Genomic DNA, 23,064 nt, shown 5'->3' with positions numbered 1-23,064 from the left:
CTTTTCAAGAGCATTGAATGTGTCATCTCTTCACTAAATTAGACAAACAAGACACCACTTTGATGGCCTAATATCGTAGTACACCCTAATGTAATTCTTATCAGCTGATTGCTCTAGAATCATCACGTCACCACTCCAAAAGGCTAACCCGATTAGCCTTCAGTAACCAAATTTTTATAGCTCATGATTATGTCTTTAAGTTAACGATTGAGTTCCTTCTCGTTTGCATTAAAGGTCAATATTGGTTTTCAATAAAAACAAGATGTTCCTTTTTCACCATCTATAAGTAGGAGTAAATTTCGGGCATAAAAAGGCAAGAAAAAAAAGAGAGAAAAGAGAGCTAGAAAATCATTATTTTCATGATTTTTTATGTTCCCTCTCAATTCAATCTCCTCACATCTTCTCTTTACCACCAAACTATCTTCCTGCCATTTTTTCCTTCAGCAACACTAACCTCTTATACCAACAATCATGTATCTCCTTCATCAGCAGCCACCTCCACCTTGAGCAATGACATCTTCCTTATCAGCATAACATCTTCAGCAAGACAAACACCTCTATAAGGCAACAGTTGTCGCGGGCTATCAATAGTTCCACCGTGAGCCGCCAATAGGACCGTCAACCAGCAACATCCCCATTCAGCTTAGGGAAGCTTCTTCATTCCTTCTCTCCTGCATCTTATCTCTTATTACATGCAGGATGTGAATTAATTCATGTCTTACAAAAAAAACCAAGATGAGCTTTTAGGCTAACCAAGATAGCTGGGTGAGGTCAAACCCATATATATATACATATAAATTTTTTTTTTTTGGTCCATTGCCCTTTTTCCTTAATAATTTTGTTTAATATCAGTATGTAGACTTAAATTATAAGATACGGACTCGATATAAAAAATATTTGTTTTTTCTTCAAAATTCCAAAAAAAATCCAAAAATCCACTTTTTAATAATGAAACTAAAAATAAAAACTTTTATATCAAAGAGTAAAAAATAAAAAAAATTAAGAAACCAAGGAGAAAAAAAGAGTTATGAATAGTTGGGTGAATAGGCAAGTATGAGTGGGAAAGTATAACAACACAGTAAGATATTATTTTGTTTTATTTTTTATACTAAAATTTACTTTTAAAAATAAAATGATAAATAAATTTTATTAATATCAATAAATTAACTTTTCGACCTTTTCTTATAAATAAGTTCATATTTTGTTGGAAAATTATTAAAAATATCTTGTGTTTTGAACATTTTGGTTACCAACATTTTATACATTGTAATTTACGTATTCAGTCGATATCAATTTAAAATAATTAATTTTACAGTTCATACTGAGTCATTGCTTCGTCAACTCGATCACCAAAAAAATATCTAAAATATTACAGACTAAACGTTATAAATTTTTTAATACCTAATTAGTGCTTAAAAATATTATTCACAAAGACACCACCCTTATCATTTCTTTCACATCATCTCCTTCTCAATGGAAAATGGCGACTAGCCAGACCCTCTCTCTCCACTAGCCTCCACGTCAACTCTCTCGACACTGCCTAATAGACCACCGTCGTCACACGAGAACGCCTCCCTTCCAGCCTCCACTGCAAATACCACAAACCCACTCACAACCCACACCACCCCCGTCACCACAAAACCAGCAATACCAACACATCAGCCTTCCACGCCAGCCACTCAAACCTCCATCGTCAGCCACCATCAACTACGCGAGCTGCACCACACCAGCACCACGTCTAAGAAAGGAATCTATGGCTTTGATAATCTTTTCCCTTCTATGTTCACCTTCGAGGATCTCAAATCCTCAACCAACAGGTTTGGCCCCAATTGGAGATGGAGGATTTGGGGACAAAGCACCGTCAAGTTGCGCTTGTGGACAAAGCCTTAATTTTCATGCAGCGCGCGATGGAACGCAAAATAACAAAAATAACAAAATAACCACTGGAATATATTTCGACCTAGGGTTATATATATATAGAATAGAAGATAATAATCATAATATAGATATAGATATCATAATTAAATATAATTTTTTTTGGGAAGATAAATTATAAAATGAATTTATTGCTCTTAAAAAACATCAGAGAACTTCGTGATCATTTATTTTTTAAAAGTGGACCTGTTAATTAGCACTTTTTTTTTTCAATCATAAGCTCTACATGTTAATTAACTTAACTATATATCATTTCAAATTTAGAAAAAGAAATAAGGATGTGTTGTTGAACTTGAAATGCAATGATTCCCAAACCTAAACCAATCATTAAACTATATTGAAATTTACACTGTTCATTTTACAATTATTTAAATCAATTTGTAACTAAATTATTACATGTAATTCATGTATCGTTAATTTTATGGACCAAAATTATTGAAGGGATATATTAGAAAATATAATTGAACTCAAGATTATGATTGATTGATTTTTTTATATTAAGATGCCATTGAGAAAACCAATAATATATAAGAGTGTATTAATAGGTTTCCATTTCATTTGTATTTTCTAACGCGTCAATTTCATTGAACCAATGATTAAAATATCATAAAACTCCTCCTTAATTTTTTTACATTACATTGATCCTTGAATTTTTATTTTGTATAATTAAACCTTTATAAAACTAAATTATTATCCAATTGCATTATTTTTTGAGATGGAGAGTTCAATTAAAAAAAACAAGACTAAAATGAAAAAGGCAAGTAAAATAGATAATAACTTTTAAAATTGTTTGAAAATTTTATTTTAATCACTATTAGGTGTTTAGTTCCTTTAATTTTAGAAAATTTAATTTCCATATCAAACTTTTATTTCTAATCTTTTTTGGATGGGAAAAGAAAGAGGCTCATTGGATTTTACCATAAAAAGAAACTTTTCATTATAATGATTCCTGCCACAAAAATAATTTATTTTTGTGCTAAATGATTCTATGTAATTAGGGAGGTCAAATTAAATTGTTTTTATTTTGAAATTTCTTTAAACATCAAATCTAAACTTAAAAAGATTTTTTATTTTAGATTAATTTTTTATTCCGAGATGATTTTTTGTATTTTTGAAGGTTATGGGTTATGTTTATGCTTGTTGAATTTTGCTTTTCAAATCATGATAATTTTTTGTTTAAAAACCTAAGCTTCTAATAAAAAAAGATATGCTTTCATCATACATGAAAAAAAAAACCATATATAAGGAATGAGAGTTTTGATTAAAAAAATATTTATTTATTTAAACAAGTAGAACTTTTATGAATATTTATTTCAATTATCTTAATTTTTTATTCAAAAAATATATTGTTAATAAAAAATATATGTTTTATTAAAAAAGAGAACCACGTGAATAAGAAATAAGAGTTTTTACCACAAAACCTAAGCTTCTAATAAAAAAAGATATACTTTCATCATACCACAAAAAAAATTTATCCAGAATTTAAATCATTAGATTTTTAGCTGATATTTATTTTAACTTCCACATAATTTAATTAAGAAAATTAGAAAGGGCCTCACAACATTGCATAGAAAACTGACTAGTGATATACTCTATAATCTAATGATACAATATTTAATTAAATTCTCACGTTCTTCATCTACTTTAATAGTCTCTTAACATTCCTTAAATTTTGAATTTCTTCTTAATGGAATTATAGTATTAGAAAGGGCTTTTTATATTTGAATAAATTAAAGAGGATGGTTTTTTTCCTCTTAAGCTAAAATAATCTTCAAAAGTACGTGGTTAGATTATTTAGTATGTCAATAGTGTATTTAATTAATAAAAAAAGAAAAAAAAAAGAAATAGAGTTTGGATGAAAAAATGTGGAAAATAATAAATTAAAATTAAATATTTGAAAAGAAAGTATAATAAATAAAGAGAAAACAATATATTTTCTTGTTGGATTTTTAATTTTGTAACAATTTTTGCAGCATTAATCATAATTGAACTAAAATCCTTTTTTTTTTAACCAAAAAAGAAAGAAAGAAGAAGACCGTACCCAAGAATCTGTCAGTTGCTCTGCCCACAGCAGGCCCAGTTCGACCCTCTAATTTCACTAGACCATCAGAAGAATGGGCTGGCGTTGGACTTAGCTAGCCCAGGTCATCAGATAAGAACACTGCTAGATTTTAAACCTATACTTTGGACCAGACCAGAGCAGATCATCTTGTTCCTGGAAGTGGAACATAAACATCCCGTTTATTTTAACGTTAGACTTGCTTAATTGTGCCTTACAAAGGCATTCACTGCTTTCTTACTGCACTCACCATGGAAACTACATCAGTTCTCCTTCACTCTAAAACAATTCCATTCATTTTCACTATTTCCATCAACAACAGAAAAAGAAAACTCTCTTTCCGGCATCACAACAAACACCTTGAATCCCATTTATCAAATACCAGTTTACTCTCTGGTCAAAACCTTAAACCCATAAAAAACCCATTAAACCTTCCTTTTTCATTTTGTCTGTCAACTTCATCCCTGAAAATAACGGGAACCCACTTGGTTTCTCCTCCCAAATGCTCATATTCGGGCTCTGTAAGCACAGAGGGGCTTCGGACCCACCAATTTTTAAAACCCTTAAAAAACCTCTCTCTTGAGAAACTGAAAGCTACCCTTTTGCAATTAACCCCTGTTGATATCATCAAGTGGTCTGCCATCTTATCGACTGCAATTGCTGCCACTAAATGGACTGTGAATTTGGTAATTAACCCGTTTTTCTGGATGTATTTTAGCTGGACATGGTTGTTTTGGCCATGGTTTGTGGCTATATCACTTGCTGTTTATGGGTTATACTGCTTTTATAAGCATTCAATCGGTGAAGCTAGCATTTTTGAGCAACTTGCGATTGTTACATCAATGTTCACTTGGTTAACTCTTGTCCCTCCTGCCCATTTCAGTGGATATCTACAAGGATGGCCTCTTGTGTTCTTTTTTGTGTATCATTATTTCTTTTTCTTCAATGTAAGTGTGAGGAAACGTTTGTATGGGGATTATTATGCACGTCCGCATGACCCCAAGTGGGATTTAAACCCACCTAGATGGTGTCGCCATTTGTTTTGTGTTGGGGTCATGGCCGGGCACTGGCTTGCAGCTTTTGAAGGGCCAGAGCTGCACCTTATTCCTGGTGGGTTGATCAATATGGGGATTTGGATTTTGATATTGGCAACTTTGCTAATGCAATATAATTCTACATTTTACCTTGCCAAGTATTCAGAGAAGGTGGTGGTGCCTTCTGCTGTTGTGCAGTTTGGGCCATATAGGTGGGTCCGGCACCCCATCTATTCGTCCACGTTGCTTCTCTTTGTGACTTATTTCATTGCGCTTCGTGCACCTTTGAGCCTGTTGTTTGTGGTAGCGGTATGTTTGATGTATTATGCACAGAAGGCAAAAATGGAGGAGGATCTAATGATTGAGACTTTCGGGGAGAAGTATCTAGAGTACATGAGTAAAGTTCAGTACAAGTTCATTCCTTTGATTTATTAGGATGGCCTGCAGGTATGCATTGTTGATTTTTCAATGTGACCAATTTATCGGATATAAGTACTTGGATTTTTGAATGAGAAGGAAAAAAATTAGATTACACAGTGTGCGATTTTATTATCGTTATTTATGTCTTCAGAGTGCTTTGCCATGACTTTTTGTTTGTCATTACGATGCATCATGTAATGCCCTAGTTTAGTGGTGTTTCTTGTGTTGATGCGGATTGATTCACTGTAATATGCATGAAAGAGTTATGGTTTTCCAGAGATAAGCTTGCTGGGCATACCATTTGGTCTGGGCATTTTTCTTCTTTTCTTTTCTTTTTTCTAGCATTGGAATGATCAATGTTCATTTTTATTCTACAAAAAAACTAAAGTGATCATCTTTTAATATTTCCATGTTTCCTGCTTATATAATTGCCAACCTTGCCATAGCACAGTACTTATTTGAAAATTTTGTTGCTCTAGCAGTTGGCTATGTTGGCACTACCCATGCCATTTTGCTGTTCTAGCCATTTGATAGATAGTTGTTAATAGCTCCGACTAGGGAATCAATTGTGGTTTGTTTACGCATGCATGTTGGGTGTTTTTCTCTTGAAGCTAAAGAACACTTCTAGTCTGGACATTAAAGTGGGTGGGTGTTGGTCTTTGGATATCTTCAGCACTCCACATGGTGCCTTGCTTTGTCATGTATGGTCCTTGGCTTTCAAAAATTTGAGCTCTTAGCCATTATCTTTTGCCTATTGAGTTATATAGGGCTGTTTCAAAGAAGAGGATAAAAAATTGAGTCTTCTTTTTCACTTGCCTTGAAAGTCAAGTATTCAACAATGAGTTTATTTATTTTTTAAAATTGCCAAATAATCCAAATTTTATTCCATCTTGTATGTCTTCAACATTTTACTATTAGCTTAATGCCTCCATGTTTATTTTCTCACTTTTGGCGGCTCTGGTTTGAATTTTTAAGTTGAAATGAGATCATGCTATAATATTCTTCCATATATCTTTAGTTAAGTTTTATATGGTCTTAGAACTTTGTTCTTTTTAATTCCAAGTTATAACCATGTTATAATGCAATAAGTGGTAATGGCTTAATGGGTTTCGTGGCATTAAGAATTCACCTGTTTGGTATTATACAAATAAATCTGTGAAGTTGATATGAAGTACTTATTTTTGTAAACTGCAAAGTAAAGATTAAAATAAGTTTTTTTAACAACCCCTGTTAAAATCTACAGTAAAGTGCTGGCAGAATGTTAGTTTGTGATCATTTGGAGTATCAAATGTCTGTCGCTATTAGAACTTCTGATGTAGGGTAGGAAAAGGAAAACATTAGAAACAACAGATGACAGCAATCTAATGGCTAAAATTGAACAAAATTGAAGCCGGAACAAGACAATAAGGCATAGGGAACATAAAGAAACATCTAAAAATCTGAATAAATTGATAAATAAATAAAAAATCATCTATAGAACCAACCCCTTAGCATCCTATCTATACTAATTAAAATTCTATAGCTTTGTAGGAAAAGGATTCCCTAGTCTTGTTCAACAAGAAAAAACACTTAACCTCCAAGGAAATATTTAAAAGTTCACATGCTAATCATATGACCCTAAATTAATTAAATAAGCATTTATTTCAGAAATAAATAAAAACAATTTCAAAGAAAGCTCCTCCATCAACTTGCTTGTACTGTTTCCTTTGCTCTTTTTGAGAAATTAAAAGGAGCTAGCCATGTGCATCAAATGGTAGAAATAAGGCAATCAATAGTTTAGATCTTTGGGGATTTTCAGAAGATGCTTATCCCAAGATTATGTTCTAAAATTTTTAATAACACACAAAAAATAGAAGTTTTGGACTTGGTGTTTCATCATTAACAGTCCAAATGGTATTTTAGGACAAATGTCGTAGAACTTGCAATCACAATGATTTGAATCCTCCACTGGTATGTCTTGTTTAGCAAAGTGTAAACATAGAATGGTGTGGCTAGACCTGCCTGGTGCAGTTGTGTTGAACTGATGATAGTGTGCCTAAGAACCTTTTAAATCTCCAATCCATTGAAAATTTGCGTAAAGCCAATAAGCTTCTTTTTTTCATCCTGTAATGTGTCATCTGATATATTTTCTGGAGATGACTTGCTTCAAGAGTTTACACAGCCTTGAGGTTATCGAAATACTTATGTTTGAGTTGGGGCAAAACGCTTAATTCATTTATTGGGTGTCTTTACTAATCACACATTATATTAAGAATGCAATTGAAAGACTTAGTGCCACTGCTTTGGAAGAATTGTAATGATCAACACAACTTTGTGTGATTAATACTATCTGTTTTACATTCCAAAGTTCCCTGCTTTTACCATTTTCTTGCTTAGAGTTTGCATTAATCAAATGCAATTCAGGTTGAAGTCTCTGCCAGATATGCAGCACTATAATGCAGTTTCTTCCACTTGTGTAGATACTGAAATGAAAATGCTGGGAATAGTTTATTCTGCTATAGTAAACCAGCTTCTATCCTGGTCGATAAGTGAAGAGCTAAAATAAAGATACTTGGATGAATTAGTAACAAGACAACAAGGAGCATTGAAATTGATTGTATCTATGAGGAACTACAATCAGCTCCTACCAGTGACGAAACTAAATGGTATAGGTTGTCATATCTAAGAATTTCCTTTATAATTACAGAGTCATTCATCTCAAGGGCATTTATAAGCAAACTGATGATGCAACTATATTACTGTTAGACAATTAATTGTTCAATTTGGACACCATAACGAAGTAATTTTCCATAAACAGAGACTTTTGAAGTCTAAAGACAAGTTCAGATTTCTAGTTTTCTTCTAATCTGGGTGTTTGCAGGTTATTGAGGGATTTCTTTGGCCATCATGTTTAGCTGTTTTCCCATTTGGGAGTCATCAGTAATTTTACAAGGCTAGTTTATTCAGCAATAATAATTGAATTTAGGAATTCTTGATGAACAAGGAGTTTACCTATCTTGAGGTACTTTGCTTATTATATAACATACTGCACAAACAGATTTATGGAACGGTATTGAGAGTTTTTAAGTTGTGTTATAGACTTGATGCCTAGGGCACCCCCCCTTGCTCGTCTATACCCTGTCTTCTTAATTATTCCTTCTCACCTTCTACTTATACAAAATCAGATCAAATTTTATCAAAGCATTGCTAAATCACTTATTGACTGTTCAGATTGATCCCAAATCCGAAGTAAAAACTTAAAATGTCTATATTCTTGAAGCTGTCCTGCATAAGCAACTAAGCAAAAATATGTGGCGTTATGAATGTTATATTCAGCTATAAAATTGTAAATAAAGTGCGCTCTGCAATTCTAAATAATGATTCATTAATTTCTCAACTTACTTTTTATGAGAAAGATGGAGTCGTGATTCCATGCATGATGTGTGCATGTCAGATATTTTGTTATCGAGCACAGGTTGTTAGGAAATATAAGTGTTGTTGAATATACTTCTTGTCTTCTATTCTCTGCTTGGAGTTCAGTTCCCTATTATCTAACGAAACCTTATTAGGACAAACACATTTCATTTTTTTTCATTTCGACTGTCCATTGAACTTTGAAAGGATAGAAATTCTATGAACCATTTGTGATGTATGATAATTTAAATTTGATCCCAATACGAACTTTAACCCCATCCTTTCATGACTTGAATTGAAGTGTACTCGCTTGCAGTGCAGTATAGGTGGCCGGTTGGGGGTTTCCTCTTTCATATAGTTAGTTGTAAAGCATTGTTTTTGGATAGGATTCAGCAGTTGATGTTTCTGTAGAGGGGGTCTTTTCTTCTTTCTTTATTTTAGGGTCACCTCACTGACTTTTTAGCAGAAACATGTGATCTTAATCTAACAGGGACGACTCGTTGTAAGACGCATCTTGATGACTACAACACCATGGAGCAAAGTTTATTCAATATAGGTGGATCCTTATCTTTTTTATGATCTACAATTCAGCTGGAACTGTTATGCCACGTGCTGAAGCTGTAGTATTGTGACACGAACTGCATTCGCTTACAAGCCTCCATCTCAGGGAAGCTGTCCCAATGTCCCCTATAATTGATTGTATATAGATTAACACTTTAAGTTCAGTCCCCGAAAAAGAAAATCTGGGCATTGTGGAAGCCAGCTCATATGCACATGATAATCAGCTCATCATGATGAGAAGCATATCAGCCAACACTTGCTTTGCACCACGTTGTAAGCATGCGGTTGAAAAATTCAAGATAGAGCAAGAAATATATCACTCGAAAACACTAGGTTGTTTTCTTCTGATGGAAATCATTCTAGATCACTTTCTTTTATGTTTTTCCATTATCATGCAAATAGGTAACTGGTCTTCTTTTGGCTTCATATACCTGTCAAACTTTCCGTACAGGGATGTCCAGGTTTCCACACTTGCGTTTATCGCCTTTTGATCTCTTTTTAATGTATATGATGGGGAGGCTGGCTGGCATAACTTTTCTATGTTTTGCGAACGTGTTTCTTGGAAGTTTACCAGTTTCAGTCCCACCTATGTGCTATAATATAAGTATTTTTCTCCATGGGCTTCCCCGTTTCAGGAATTTTTTAGAAAGCACGTAACAAGTGTCATTTTTAGTCTTGTGATAGATGGGAAGGGGATATGATTTTTTACATGTTATTTGGTATTCACTTCACGAAATCCTGTAGTCTTGCTGCATATGGAAATAGGGATATGGGTTTTAAGTACTTGCTTTCCATAATTCAAATATGAAATTGATATATAACAAATTAGTAAAGCTATTAGCAGCGCATGTAGAACTATATGGAAACTTCCATTTTCCTTTGCTCGTGTTCTTCTGTCTGGGACATGCTAATTCGTCTGAGAGACCAAGCTCTACTAAATACATTTTTTAAACAAAAAGCCCACCATAAAAGTTACATTATTCATTAAAAAAAATCATCCAGTCATTACAGGAAGAGGAATTCAGTTGTTTTGGGTCCCGGTTGATCTATATAACAAAAATTACGTACGAGGAAACAGCTTCAATGTTTACTTAGACTTTGGAGATGATTTGGTTTTGGTAGCATAGTGGTCGTAGAGGTTTTTTTGAAAGTTTTAGTTCTTTTGTCGTCTCTACTGAACTAAGCCTGAAAACTTAGAGTTGAATCCTTGTACGTAGATGGTCTTTGGGTTTTAAATGCGCGTGCAAGTCTCCCAAACTAGTATAGCCTAGAAGTCTCCCGACAGTGGAAAGGTGATCTTACAATAAAGGACATGGCACTGCTTCTCTGGACTTTGTAATATCGTTCTGCATGGTGGTGCCTTCTCATTTTACTAAAGACATCATCTGGTACATCTGTGCTTTTGATATGATTACGGCTAGCAGTAGCTGTGATCTGCATCCATCAAGTTCTAGCGGCTAAAACCACTAGAACTTCGCCTGTTGCCTTTATTCATATCATAAAAGTTTTCACTAAACTTTTTTCAAGATTTTAACCAGTCATGCTAACTTTATCATATTTTTTTAACTTTTCATGTCGCTGTCGATATGGTTATTAGTTCTTCTGTTATTACTCTCTATTTTCTGTTTTTAAAAGACTATTTTAGAATTTTAAGACTAAAAACCAAGAATAAAAAATACCTAAGGGGCAAAGGTCATCTGAATTTGTAGGAGGAGATTTTTTCTTCACACACATCTTTTCTTTCTGTTAACAGATTTTTATACTAGATTTTAGAGTCATTGTTTGCTATAGTGTTAGAATTTCATAGCTATTTCATGTTGGGAATGCTTTCAAGTAAGATTTGAAAGTTATTCTTCAAGATTTACTATATTTTTTTAGTTAATTTAAGATTTTTTTTTAAATTTGATTTAAACTCTTTCATTTTTTTTTAACTTTGTTTATAATGTTTTTTCTAGTCTATAAGCTACGTAAAAGAGTTGTAATATTGAGTTTTAATTAAATAAAATATTAGAATGATAAAAATTTAAATTAGAATTTTTGTTTGTAGCCTTTGTTGTCTTTTTTATATTGTTTCTATATGTATCGGTGTTATCAAAACTTTGTAATTTTTAATAATTAGTTGCTGTTAAGAGATGATCATAGAATAGAATATATTTACGTAGGAGAAGATAAAGAAGTTCTTCTTAAAAAAAAACATTTAAAAATTGGTAATAGAAAATATATAAAGATAATTACAGGATTGACTTTTTAGTTAGAGGTGATGAAATTGCATAGGCTAATTGAAAAATTACCCCGTCAGTGTAGTGGAGCTGAAGAAGAAAAAACTATAAAATTATGAGAAAAGTAATAACAAATTCATAGTTAGCTTTAAAAACCTGTTTAATAGGCATAAGCAAAGCTGGAGACAACATTTTAATCAAGATGAATATGATTTTGAAATTAAAATTTTTTATAATTCTAGCTCTATAATGGATTTGAATCAATCATCAAAATGCAATAAAAATAAGTAAAATGATGCTAAAGAAAAAGATTTCAATATATAAATTTTAATATTCGATGATGATATTAAGTAAACTCCAATCTTAGTAGTAAAATCATATATGAAAAGAACATTAAATTAGATGCGGCTCCAAATATGGTTTTTGATTAAGTATATTGAGGAGAATGTGCCTCCTAATGGGGTCAAAGTTTATACTCCTTTTATTTTAGATGATAAAATTAAGTTGTGAAGGAAATATCTAAAAATTCTCTTGGTGGAGAAACCATCACACATTTTGCTGCTAATGTGAAGTTATTCGGTAGAAATTCTTCATTGCTTGTTCTTGGTGTTTTGTTTTCATCCGTGACAAAATGGGTGGTCTTCTTATATATTTGGGTGTCGCTTTATATGGAAAAATAGGAGAGATTTTAAAGGAAATGCTAGATTCTTTAACTTTAAAAAAGTCAACAGAAATTTTGGGATTTTCTTCGAGGAAGCCATGGCGATTCAAGGCTTCAAACCAAGGACTGGACCATGTTTAAATACCCTTCCAAGTCACGATTCACTATCTCATCCTGTGAAATTTTCAAGCACACATTTACGCGACGAAAAGAATCTGTCCCTGTGAATATTTTCCTATCATCACATGCATGCTCTGCTCCGCTGTGAACAGCCAGCCCGACGTGGAACTCCACCAAGCACAAACCCAGTAATTCCACGTGGCGCAAACCCAGTTGATTTATCTTTGCCAATGTTATCTTTCTCTGCGTTCTTTGTAGACCAAGAGGAGCAGAAGAAAAAATCTATGAACATGATAACTACTTCATTCACCATTCAAAGCCACATACATTTGATCCTCGAAATACACGAACTCGTGTCCAAAAGCTCAAATTCATTGTTCAAACCAACCTTTCTTTCATCCTTTATTTCTTTTGTTCCCTGTTTTCAATTCTTTTATTAATTATTTTTCGTTTCTTCTGCAAGCAATTATATGTTACAAGACGTCAAATTAGAGGCAGAATTAGACATGAGGATGCTCTTGACATTGACTTGCCAACCTACGTACCTATATTAACAAACCATACCTATATCAACAAACCATACACAGCCCATCAAATTAGAAAATTAAGGATCCCCAACAACGATTTTTAACAACCAAAATGAAACTAAAGGAAAACAAACAAAAAAAATCAAAGAAGAAACTCAATGGGGCCATTTTGCTTTTTTGGCTTCATTGAAACAGTTCCGATCACTGTTGAGAATTCGATTTCTATCCAATCAGGATATCGCTGCTTTGTTCCTGCGGTTCACCCTTATAGGTAACCCCAGTTTGGGCACAGGGAAAGGGCCATACTGTATACCATCCTCGCCTCCCACAGTTTGCCACCTGATCATGCCAAGAGCACCACAAAATTACAAATCAAAACTGAGGTTTAAGCAAAGAAAGTTAAAAGAAAATCGACAGTAGTCGTCAATATCTTGCAATTTTAAAGTAAACAAAATGCAAACAAGATATATATTTTTTTAATTAAAGAATCGATCAATTTTAAAGTCTATGACCATACATCAACCCTCTCTTCTTCAACAGTGAAGGATATTTTGAATGAATTTGTACGCCATTTGAAACCAAGTTTTTCTACTAAATACACCTCTCATATTAGCAACCAAATATATTCATAAAAAAATATCTTCTTTCGATTATTATTTTAAGACTCGAGCTTAAGAGATGAAGAGAGAAAACAAACATTTTTTACTATCTGATCTACTTTTCTAAATCACATGATGATCTAGTTTTGTCCTAATTGTAAAAAAAATCCTAACAAAATAGAGTCTGTAGATCCCAAAACAGAGAGGACAGGAGAAGAGAAATTATGTGGCATACTTTAAAGGTTAGGAAGAAATTAAGCTTGTGGTGTCAACTATTCCTGACTCCGTTCATCGGTGACGCGCCATTGAATTTGTCTATAGCAATTTCTACAGCTAGCTCGTAGCCATTTTGATTTTTAGGACCGCGTAGCTGGCAACTGTGTCGCTTGCTAAATAAAGACTAAAGGAGTGTGTGTGATTGTGATTTGCGTGCTTCACTTCTATTTCCCTAGAGCCGCTGTTGATGTGGATTAAAGCTATATATAGATACGAGGAGGCCAAGTATTTTTGGACCAAAATATTTTCTGGGATATATATCCACATATGGTTATGAAAATCTCAGTAAATATTGCATGGCGATCAGTATATCGATCCTTTACCACATTAATGCAATATATCATGTATAAAGCTTACTCGACATATCAAGATGCAAGCAAATTCATGTGGAGTATGTGACATCCGCGCGTTAATCTACAAGCATGCAATTACATATATATACACCATCAGCCATTATCAACTTCTAGCTGATCCTCTAATAGTAATTCTAACTCATACTTCATGTCGTGCGAAGGTCATAGACTTAAAGTATACGTTAGATAAATATGTCATGCATGAAAGCCATGCGTCTTGAGAATGATTTTGAATTCTGTTTTTGCTAGACTGGTATCCACTATTCGAATCCACTTGAACCCAAAAAAAAATATCTCTAAGACCGATGGCTTTTGCCTGTGAACAAGGACCACTTCCACGGCTTAAGGAAAACCGAGAGGACCACCACAGCACCTCCATCAAAGCCTCCCCAGTCGACCAACAGTAGGCAGAAGTCCTTTTTAAGAAAGCCTAACCCACGTGGCTCGACCTTTATCTCCCATTTCAAAACAAAATCAGTGGATATATATATATAAGGGGGGGCGGGGACAGTACTTGCACATATATATATATATATATATATATATATATAGCAAGTACTGTCCCCCCCCACTTGTATATTGTGGATATATTTGGAGACCTCTAGGACTGAAATAGCTTTATCAGTGAAGTTAATGGAAAGTAGAAATGTCAACTCTCCAATATAACATCGTACTCAGAAACCAAACTCTATGAGAATATGCTAGTATTGTTAATCACAACGTTGTTTCTCTATGCTAGTTTTAACATATTGACAACCTTTCATATAAACTGTACTTAAGCTTTCATATAAACTGTACTTAAGCTTGTTTTTAGTACTCTTGATGTGTGCTTGATAGATTAGTTTGTATGAGGGGGGGGACCTGTAAGTGGTTGTGAGATGGTGCAGTAGAATGAGCATCTCAAGCTTGGCTAGCTCACTTCCTGGACAGGAGTGCACTCCATTGCCAAAGGGCATGTACGTGTTAGGTCTCGGAGGCACCTGCAACATCACAGAAAATACAATTTTCACCCCATTATATATCGTCTCTTAAGTTCCTTGCCTATCATCATCATCATCAACATAAGATCTGAATATATTTATCTTTTTCTACAAATAAGAGATGATATATCATATATGTGATTCCAAACAAGACCATACTCATCACACTGCTACAGTCACTGCTTGTGTTTGGTACTAGCCTACAAAAACCAACTCACGTGATCTGATATTTAAAAGATTTCATGACCAGCTGATTGATCATCTAAAAACAGGGAAGATTCACATAAACAAAATTGAAAAGGACATTACTCGTCGGGTAGGATAATCTAGCCACTATTAACCTTATATTTTCTTTCAGAAACAAGATAGAATGTAGCAGTGCATGACCCACTTCATGAAATTTGGTCAGTGACTCAGAAACACAGTATGCAAGGTCGACACACACACGCACAAGTATATAGAATTACAGGTAACCTCCATATATATGGTTGTGTAGCTAAGTGTACGTACGCAAGTGAATTAATCATTCTGGCCCTCACCTCGAATCTTGAAGGATCAAATTTCTCGGGTTGAGGGAAAAAATCTGCACAATGATGAATGCTTCTAAAGAGAGGAAGAACCTTCCAACCTTTGGGGATAAAGTAGCCTTCAAACTCAACATCTTGAACTGCTTCTCTGAACGTGAAAGACAGTATACTTGCTGTTCTTAGCGTCTCTTGGATCACCTGAAATATTTTTTATATCCCTTCAATTAGAATTATAACACATTATAGTTATATATAGATATTTAAACTAGTTTCCTTTGTTTGAAAACGAAGACATTTTTTTCCTTTTATTTATTCTTACAATTCAAGTCCCGCCAATAAAAGAAGAAAAAAGAAGGATGATGATATACATGTCAATTAAGCTAGTAGAAAACTAAATTAAGTTGAATCTGTCAAAATTGATATTTCTACCCGGCTAGTCAACGGCATGCTCCTTGTATCCTCCCACGTAAGCCCTCGATTTGCCTCTACTATTTTGCTTCTAATCAGTTCCTGTTCTCTCTACAACAAACAATTAATTTTTTGTATGAGTGATACAGACCACACAATACATAATCGATAAATCTAAGATTTGATTGCTTTCTATGCCGCAAGCATCTCTGCTCAAGGCATTGTTTTAATTAATAGACCAATGATTGGTCATACTAATAAATAAAGAAAAGAATCGAAAATAAAAACAAGTTAATAAGACAAAAGAGTAGACACATAAGAAACTAGACATAATTGTACAATCATTCAAAATAGTAAAATGCAGGTTCCAAAGAATGATAAAAGAACGGAAGGAGGAGAAAGTTAAAAGGGATGGAGATAGATTAACGTGGGAGAAATTTACCGTGACAGCTTCTAGTAAATCTTGATTATCATGCAAGTACTTCAAGATCCATGTCAGGACACTAGCAGTCGTGTCATGAGCAGCAAATATCACTCCAATTATATTATCTGCAATTTGAGAATCACTAAGCTGATTCAGCTTCTCCTGATCTTTAGCTCCTAATAAAACTCCAAGCAATCCTCCTTCACGTCTCCCGCTTTCCCTTCTCTTCTGTATCAATTTCCTCAATGTCTCGTTGAGTAGCTTCCTTGCCTTTTCAAACAAACATCAAAACCCAGCACTCATAATTATTACATTGTTATTTGTTTTTCAAAATCAATAATACACTATTTCTTCACTACTTTGTTGACAATAAAATGTGTGCGCACTTGAGGACAACGTAGGATAAGACACCGATTTAGCATGAAGCAGTAACCACAGAAATTGAAGAGAGAGGGGACCTTGCTAGCTAGCTAGCTCCTTACTTTCATTGCTTTGTGGAAGGGTGTTCCTGGTAAATCCAGAGGCATAGAATTATATCCCTTCTCCAGGCACCGATACAGATGCTTAATCCCGTCCATTTCCAAGTCTTGTTTCGCACCAAAGGCAGAAATCATTGCCACATCAAAAGCATACTAATTAAAAGGGGGGGGTGGGGGGAGGAAAAGAAAAGTACGTTTATTTTAGAATCTTAATGGGACAAAAGTTAAAGTAGTAAGAGATAAATTTAGTTTTTAAGAAACCGACATGTATACATACATACCTTCTTCATTTCTTGCAAAGTATTAATAGTGTTACTCTTCCAAGTGGGAAGAAGTCTGAGGACAATTTGCTCGATCTTTGAGACAGACCCTCTTATGGCAGAGGGTAAAAAAGAGGCCTGCACCAACTTCTTGAGTCTTGAATGATAGGGCCCTTGATGAAAGAACAGAGCCTCTGGTCCTATCATCTTTTCTTTACTGGTCGGATATGTAGGCTTGAACAAATGAGCCCGTGTCACTAGAACAATTCTTGCTGCTTCTGGACTTGAAATCATTACACAAGGGCATCCCAATATGTGGGTCTTAAATATGTCTCCAAACCTACAAAATGAGCTTAATTATCGACATCAAAAGAGAATCGAGCAACAAAACATATTTATACACGTAGGGGTATATTTATATGAACGTCAGGGATGTGCTATATGTCTCTTTGATGCTATATATGGTATGTATATATAGTGTAACTTCTGTATACCGTTTTTGCCTATCGGAGAAGAAGGAATTTGGATCCTCAGTATAGAGCTTGAGTGTCTCTCCAATATAAGGCCAGCCCATTGAGCCAGGTGGTAGGCGTTTGTCTTTGGGGTGATGCCATTGAAGAAAAAGAAGCAACAACGAAAAACAGCAGAACAGGACTGGTACCATCACAATAGCAACCTGAGAATATCGTAAAGTTGCAAAAGCAAAAGGTGTTGATAAACTAAGTTGCATGGTTGTAATAAAGAACAGTTAACTACAGAAGGATGTGGCAGAGGCTAAATTGAACAGGTGCTAGTATTGGTGACTTAGAGAGAGGGAGAGGCTAATGGGGTGAAGTTGTGGGGCTTATATAGAAGGAACAAGGGGTTTGTAGGTGACAGGCGTCACCGCCTTTATGGAGTACCTTTCTCTTCTCTTCAGCCCCTCCTTTGCAATAATTGTCCATTATCCCTTTTGACTTGATACTACTGTTTCTCTTTGGACACGTTCATTCGGACGATGATGTACGGCTCACGCGATGAATACCTCTACCACATCATGCCTTATGCATTCAACATTTGTGTCCCACAAATCTTCAATTTCAACAGCTAATTCTTATGCTACTTGCTACTTGCTACTTGGTCATTCTATTAAGAAAAGATGAGAAATCATCCAGTACAAATGATATACCATGCAATAGCCAAGCCAATCAAGGACCAATGATATCTTCTTCTTTTTTATAATAATGGATTGCCTTAATTTTAAAATTTTATTTTAAAAATAACCTCTAAGAAGTTAAAAGATCGTTTATACAAAAATAAAATAAATGTGTTACAAAAAAGATAAAATAAAAATAAAAAGGAACATATACATATATACATATATATATATAAAAGAAAAAAACTGACAAATTAGTAATTTAAATTACAAATATCACCAAGACAAATCATCTTAATTAAAACTGAATCCACTCACCCCAGTTGACTTCAAATGCTCTAGTGCACTTCATATAAAAGTTCATTTATATGGTAATTAATGTGATTTTGAGAAATCCCAGTATTTAAAAATAAAAAGGAACATATACATATATACATATATATATATAAAAGAAAAAAACTGACAAATTAGTAATTTAAATTACAAATATCACCAAGACAAATCATCTTAATTAATTTATAATTGCATCGATCGAATATAAACTGAATCCACTCACCCCAGTTGACTTCAAATGCTCTAGTGCACTTCATATAAAAGTTCATTTATATGATAATTAATGTGATTTTGAGAAATCCTAGTATTTTTATTTATTTATTTATTTATTTATTGTTAATAGTTAATAATTTGTATCTAAATATTGGTTCAATTGGGGAAAAAATATTAATTTAAAGACTCTATTAATGTTTAGCTTTTAATTGGTGATTTTTTTTAACGCTTTTCCAAATTATTTTAACCTAAATGATACTACTCACAGATTACAAATGAAGTACTAATTAGAAATTAAAAACAAAGGAAGAAAATTGTAATTCACGCTCCTAAGTTAAAGCCTGGTTGTGTGTATTAACTGCGTGTATACAAGGAAGGAAAGACATGAGATTGCCGCCGTGATTACCTCAAACCGATCGTCACCTGTCAGCGCTGCCAATCTTATCCCGGCGATGCAGTCTGAACCATTGTGTTAGTGCAGACGTGTAAGTGGCCAAGTTGCCTAGCTTGCCGTGTCTCAGGGCATCCCCAATGCAGCTGCTAAATAAAAAATTAAAATTAAAAATGTAATATTTTAACTTTTTTTATTTATTTTTCATATTTTAGAAAAAACTAAACAAAATGCTAAAAAAAATTATTAAAAATATTATTCCTACATATTTTTTAGAAGGGTTAAAATTAATAAAATAAAATCAATAAAAAATAAGCTAATTAAATATAGCCATGTGAAAATAAATTTTCAATTTTACCAATTTGGACTTGGAGTTCTCACGTGTCACTATATTAGGCAGATGTGTACCTAAACTGTACCCTCTCAGTCCGTACCTTTCAGAGTAAAATGCGGCCTGTTTTCCGTAAATTTATAATTTATAATATGTTTATTTGCTTAAAAATAATTTTTTTAAAAATAAATTTTAAAAAAATAAATTATGTTTTGATATTTAATTATATGATAAAAATAAATTAAAAAATAATTTATAGTGTTTAGTTATGTCATGAAAAATAAATTAAAAAATAACAATTATAAAAATAAAGACTAAAGTTAATATAAAAATTAAATTTTAAGAGATAAATTGAAAAATAAATATTCAAAATAAAATATATATAACAATCAAAAGTTTAAAGATCAAATTTGATATAAACAGCAAATAATGACATTTCTAAATTTTTTATAACTTTTGAAAAATATTTTCTATCCAAATTTTTTAAGAAAACACTTTTCTGAAAACCAAATCAATTTTTTCTTTAACTGGAAAATATTTTTTGTTGACCAGCTTTTCTAACGGCAAACAAATACAAGAAAGTTTGGAAAGTGATTTTTCAGAAATCATTTTAATGAAAACAAACACAATTAAAAAAAAACATTTTTATGAAAACTAGGCCAGATTTTTCTTTGACTGAAAATTATTTTTCATTAACTAGAAAGTGTTTTTCGTTGACCGAAAATTATTTTTTGTTGACCAACTTTCCTAATAGCAGATAAATACGGGGAAGTTTGAGAAGTAGTTTCCCAAAAATTACTTTTTGGAAAACAAACATGGTTTAAGAGAGTATTTTTAATTATTTTATAAAATATTTTTTATTTTAAAATATATTAAAATCATACCATCACTTGACTTGCAGCCAAACACATGAAAACCATTAATTTTATTTTAAATGGATGTCTGAATATGTTACGATGTTACGATGTTAATTATTTTTTAAAGTATTTTTTATTTAAAAATATATTAAAATAATATATTTTTTATTTTAAAAAATTTTATTTTTATATTAGCATATTAAAAAATTTAAGAATATTAAAAAATTAATTTAGCAAAAACTTCAAATTTTAGCAAAAACTTCAAATTTTAGCAAAAACCAATTTAAGCTAAAATATACATTAAGAGAGAGCACTAAATTGAACGCAGAAGGTAAGGCATTTAAATTTTCTATATTAATGTTAAAAATAATTTTTCAAAAATAATAATTTTTTCATAGACGATGAAGAAGAATAAAAGAAAGCTTTTATAATTTCAATTTTCTTTTTACAAAGAGTCCTTGCTGGAGAAGCATGCCCACAATTATAGAAGTAGAGCACAAGTGAAACGGTGCCGTAGACTTAATTTCTGTATGAGTAGAACTAAATTAATTTCAACACGTGTTGTTAGACTTTTTTTCATTATTTTAAATTCAATCATTGGTAAATAATTGATGGTGTTTGGACATATGAGTTTATGTATTCTACTCATGATTTGAAATTCAAAGGAAAGCTTTTCTGAAAGGTTAATGCAAATAATATTATGTTACTGTATATTAGCAACACTGATATTATATCTAATTGTTGATATTAGATTCAACACTGTATTACCATAAGCCACACTTCTCCAGCACAGAAACCCACCCACCACAATCTATTCTAAATCCTATAATCATAGCGATAAAATAGTTGCTTGATTTGCAACAGAGATGCTAAAAAATTATATATATTGTCAAAATTTCAGCCTCTTTTCTTCTTCTTGTTTCAAAAAATATATTATTGATATATTTATGTTATTTTTTGTATTTTCATTGTTTTTTAAAAGAGCTAAAAATTTAAAAAATTTACATTCTATGTATTTAATTTTAAAAATTATTGATTTTTTTTTTTAGATTAACGTGGGTGTCCGGGCCAGCTTGCGCGCACCTCAACTAATCCCACGGGCCCTGAAATTAACGACCATGTAAGCCTCTAGTGGCCATCATATGAGCAATCAAGGACTCGAACTTGAGACCACAAAAGGAACAAACTCCTGAATTACAAATCCTTACCACTTGGCCACCATCTAGATGTTTTTAAAAATTATTAATTAATTTTATTGGTGTTGACGACAACATTGTTTTTTTTAAAAAAAAAAACATTTAGATAAAGAAACAAAAATACAAAGTAAAAAAAAAAAAAAAAGAGGAATCATAATGATTTTTTAATTGCTGGGGTGCCAAGCAGTTAAGAAGAAAAAGACAAGTTTGTTTTGCCTATATACATCTGTGTCTGTGTGCTGGGGGGAGGTGGCGGAGGGCGGGGGGCGGGGGTACCACACAAAAATGGGGGAAGGCCGACAGTTGTGTGGCTGTACCACACAAAAATGAGGGGAGGCCGACAGTGTTACTCCAGTTCCCAAAATCTTCTTGTACTGTTCCCATATTTTTAGTGTCAACTTCGGTATATCGTTGACAAATCACATGCCTCAAAAGGTTAAGTTATACCTCAAAATATTTTTAGACATTTTGGTATAAAATATTTATTGTTGTGTATAATTTTGGATTGTTGGAATATTATCTTATTTAAATTGATGTATTATTTTGAATTTATAATTTGTATTGGTTTGTACATTTATTTTTGAGATTATGATTACTAATTACAATTTACTTTTTGATTCATGTATTATGCTTGGGTTTAGTATTTGATTGTTATTAAGTTTAGTTTTATTAGTAAATAATTTATTTTTAAATTGATATCTTGTTCAATTTAGAAATTATTATTGTGTTTTGCAAAGTGTGATTTTAGTTAAATGTTCAGAAGACAATCTTGTAATTAATTTTAAATTCTTTACTTTTTTCTATCAACTACATGTGAGACACTTTTTATTTATTAAACGAATTAGTTTCTTTTTATAGAAATAACAACAATAATAAAAAAAATATTTCTTTTAAAAATATATATTTTTTAATTTATATATAAAAAGATATCTTAACAAAAATTATATTTGTATATTTTAACATATTAAAAAAATCACAAAAATAATCTCTTTTTCTTTACATGTATTTTTGAATTTAGTAACCCTTCTATTAAACTTGACCTATATATATATATAATATTTTGTTTGTCTTCATATCAAAAATTACAAATGCACATAAGATGTATTTTTTATATTAAAAAAATATAAAAATATTTTTTAACTTTAAAATAATTAAGTTTTAAAATTGATAAAATAAGGATCTATTTACCAATTTTTTTTTTAAAAAAACACAACAATATCTTAATTTATATTAAAAAAAAAAATAGTACAACGTATCTTAAATAAAGTGTATCGGAGATGTATGTACTTTTTATATATAACTTGTTTTCTTATCAAACTCAGAGATCAGTTAAAGTTTCTAAATATCAAAATACTAGATAATAACTCTATTTT

General features: G+C 32.3%; 2 protein-coding genes across 5 annotated transcripts; one reads left to right on the top strand and one right to left on the bottom strand.

Annotated features, from left to right (window-relative positions):
* Nucleotides 1-4,131: 4,131 nt before the first annotated feature.
* Nucleotides 4,132-10,172, top strand: LOC105131142 (uncharacterized). 4 transcript variants are annotated; one of them, XM_011033974.1, is made up of 2 exons: nt 4,132-5,475; nt 9,854-10,172. In XM_011033974.1, exon 1 carries the CDS (start codon nt 4,246-4,248, stop codon nt 5,461-5,463), a length of 1,218 nt encoding a protein of 405 aa, XP_011032276.1. In that variant the 5' UTR covers nt 4,132-4,245; the 3' UTR covers nt 5,464-5,475; nt 9,854-10,172. The 4 variants fall into 4 exon arrangements, with proteins under 4 accessions (XP_011032276.1, XP_011032277.1, XP_011032278.1 ...); XM_011033975.1 differs by lacking the exon at nt 9,854-10,172 and adding an exon at nt 9,433-9,726; XM_011033976.1 differs by lacking the exon at nt 9,854-10,172 and adding an exon at nt 9,332-9,417.
* Nucleotides 10,173-12,894: 2,722 nt separating this feature from the next.
* On the bottom strand, nt 12,895-18,171 carry LOC105131141 (abscisic acid 8'-hydroxylase 2-like). The gene is made up of 8 exons (XM_011033973.1): nt 17,730-18,171; nt 17,257-17,575; nt 16,979-17,128; nt 16,515-16,766; nt 16,094-16,183; nt 15,677-15,862; nt 15,019-15,137; nt 12,895-13,268 (listed from the first exon to the last, which is right to left on the bottom strand). The coding sequence occupies exons 1-8, from the start codon at nt 17,963-17,965 to the stop codon at nt 13,160-13,162; spliced, it is 1,461 nt and encodes a 486-aa protein (XP_011032275.1). The 5' UTR covers nt 17,966-18,171; the 3' UTR covers nt 12,895-13,159.
* Nucleotides 18,172-23,064: the final 4,893 nt, after the last annotated feature.

This window comes from Populus euphratica, unplaced genomic scaffold (genome assembly GCF_000495115.2).
Source record: "Populus euphratica unplaced genomic scaffold, PopEup_1.0 scaffold76.1, whole genome shotgun sequence".
Classification (NCBI taxonomy): domain Eukaryota; kingdom Viridiplantae; phylum Streptophyta; class Magnoliopsida; order Malpighiales; family Salicaceae; genus Populus; species Populus euphratica.
This window is presented reverse-complemented; position numbering and strand designations above follow the sequence as displayed.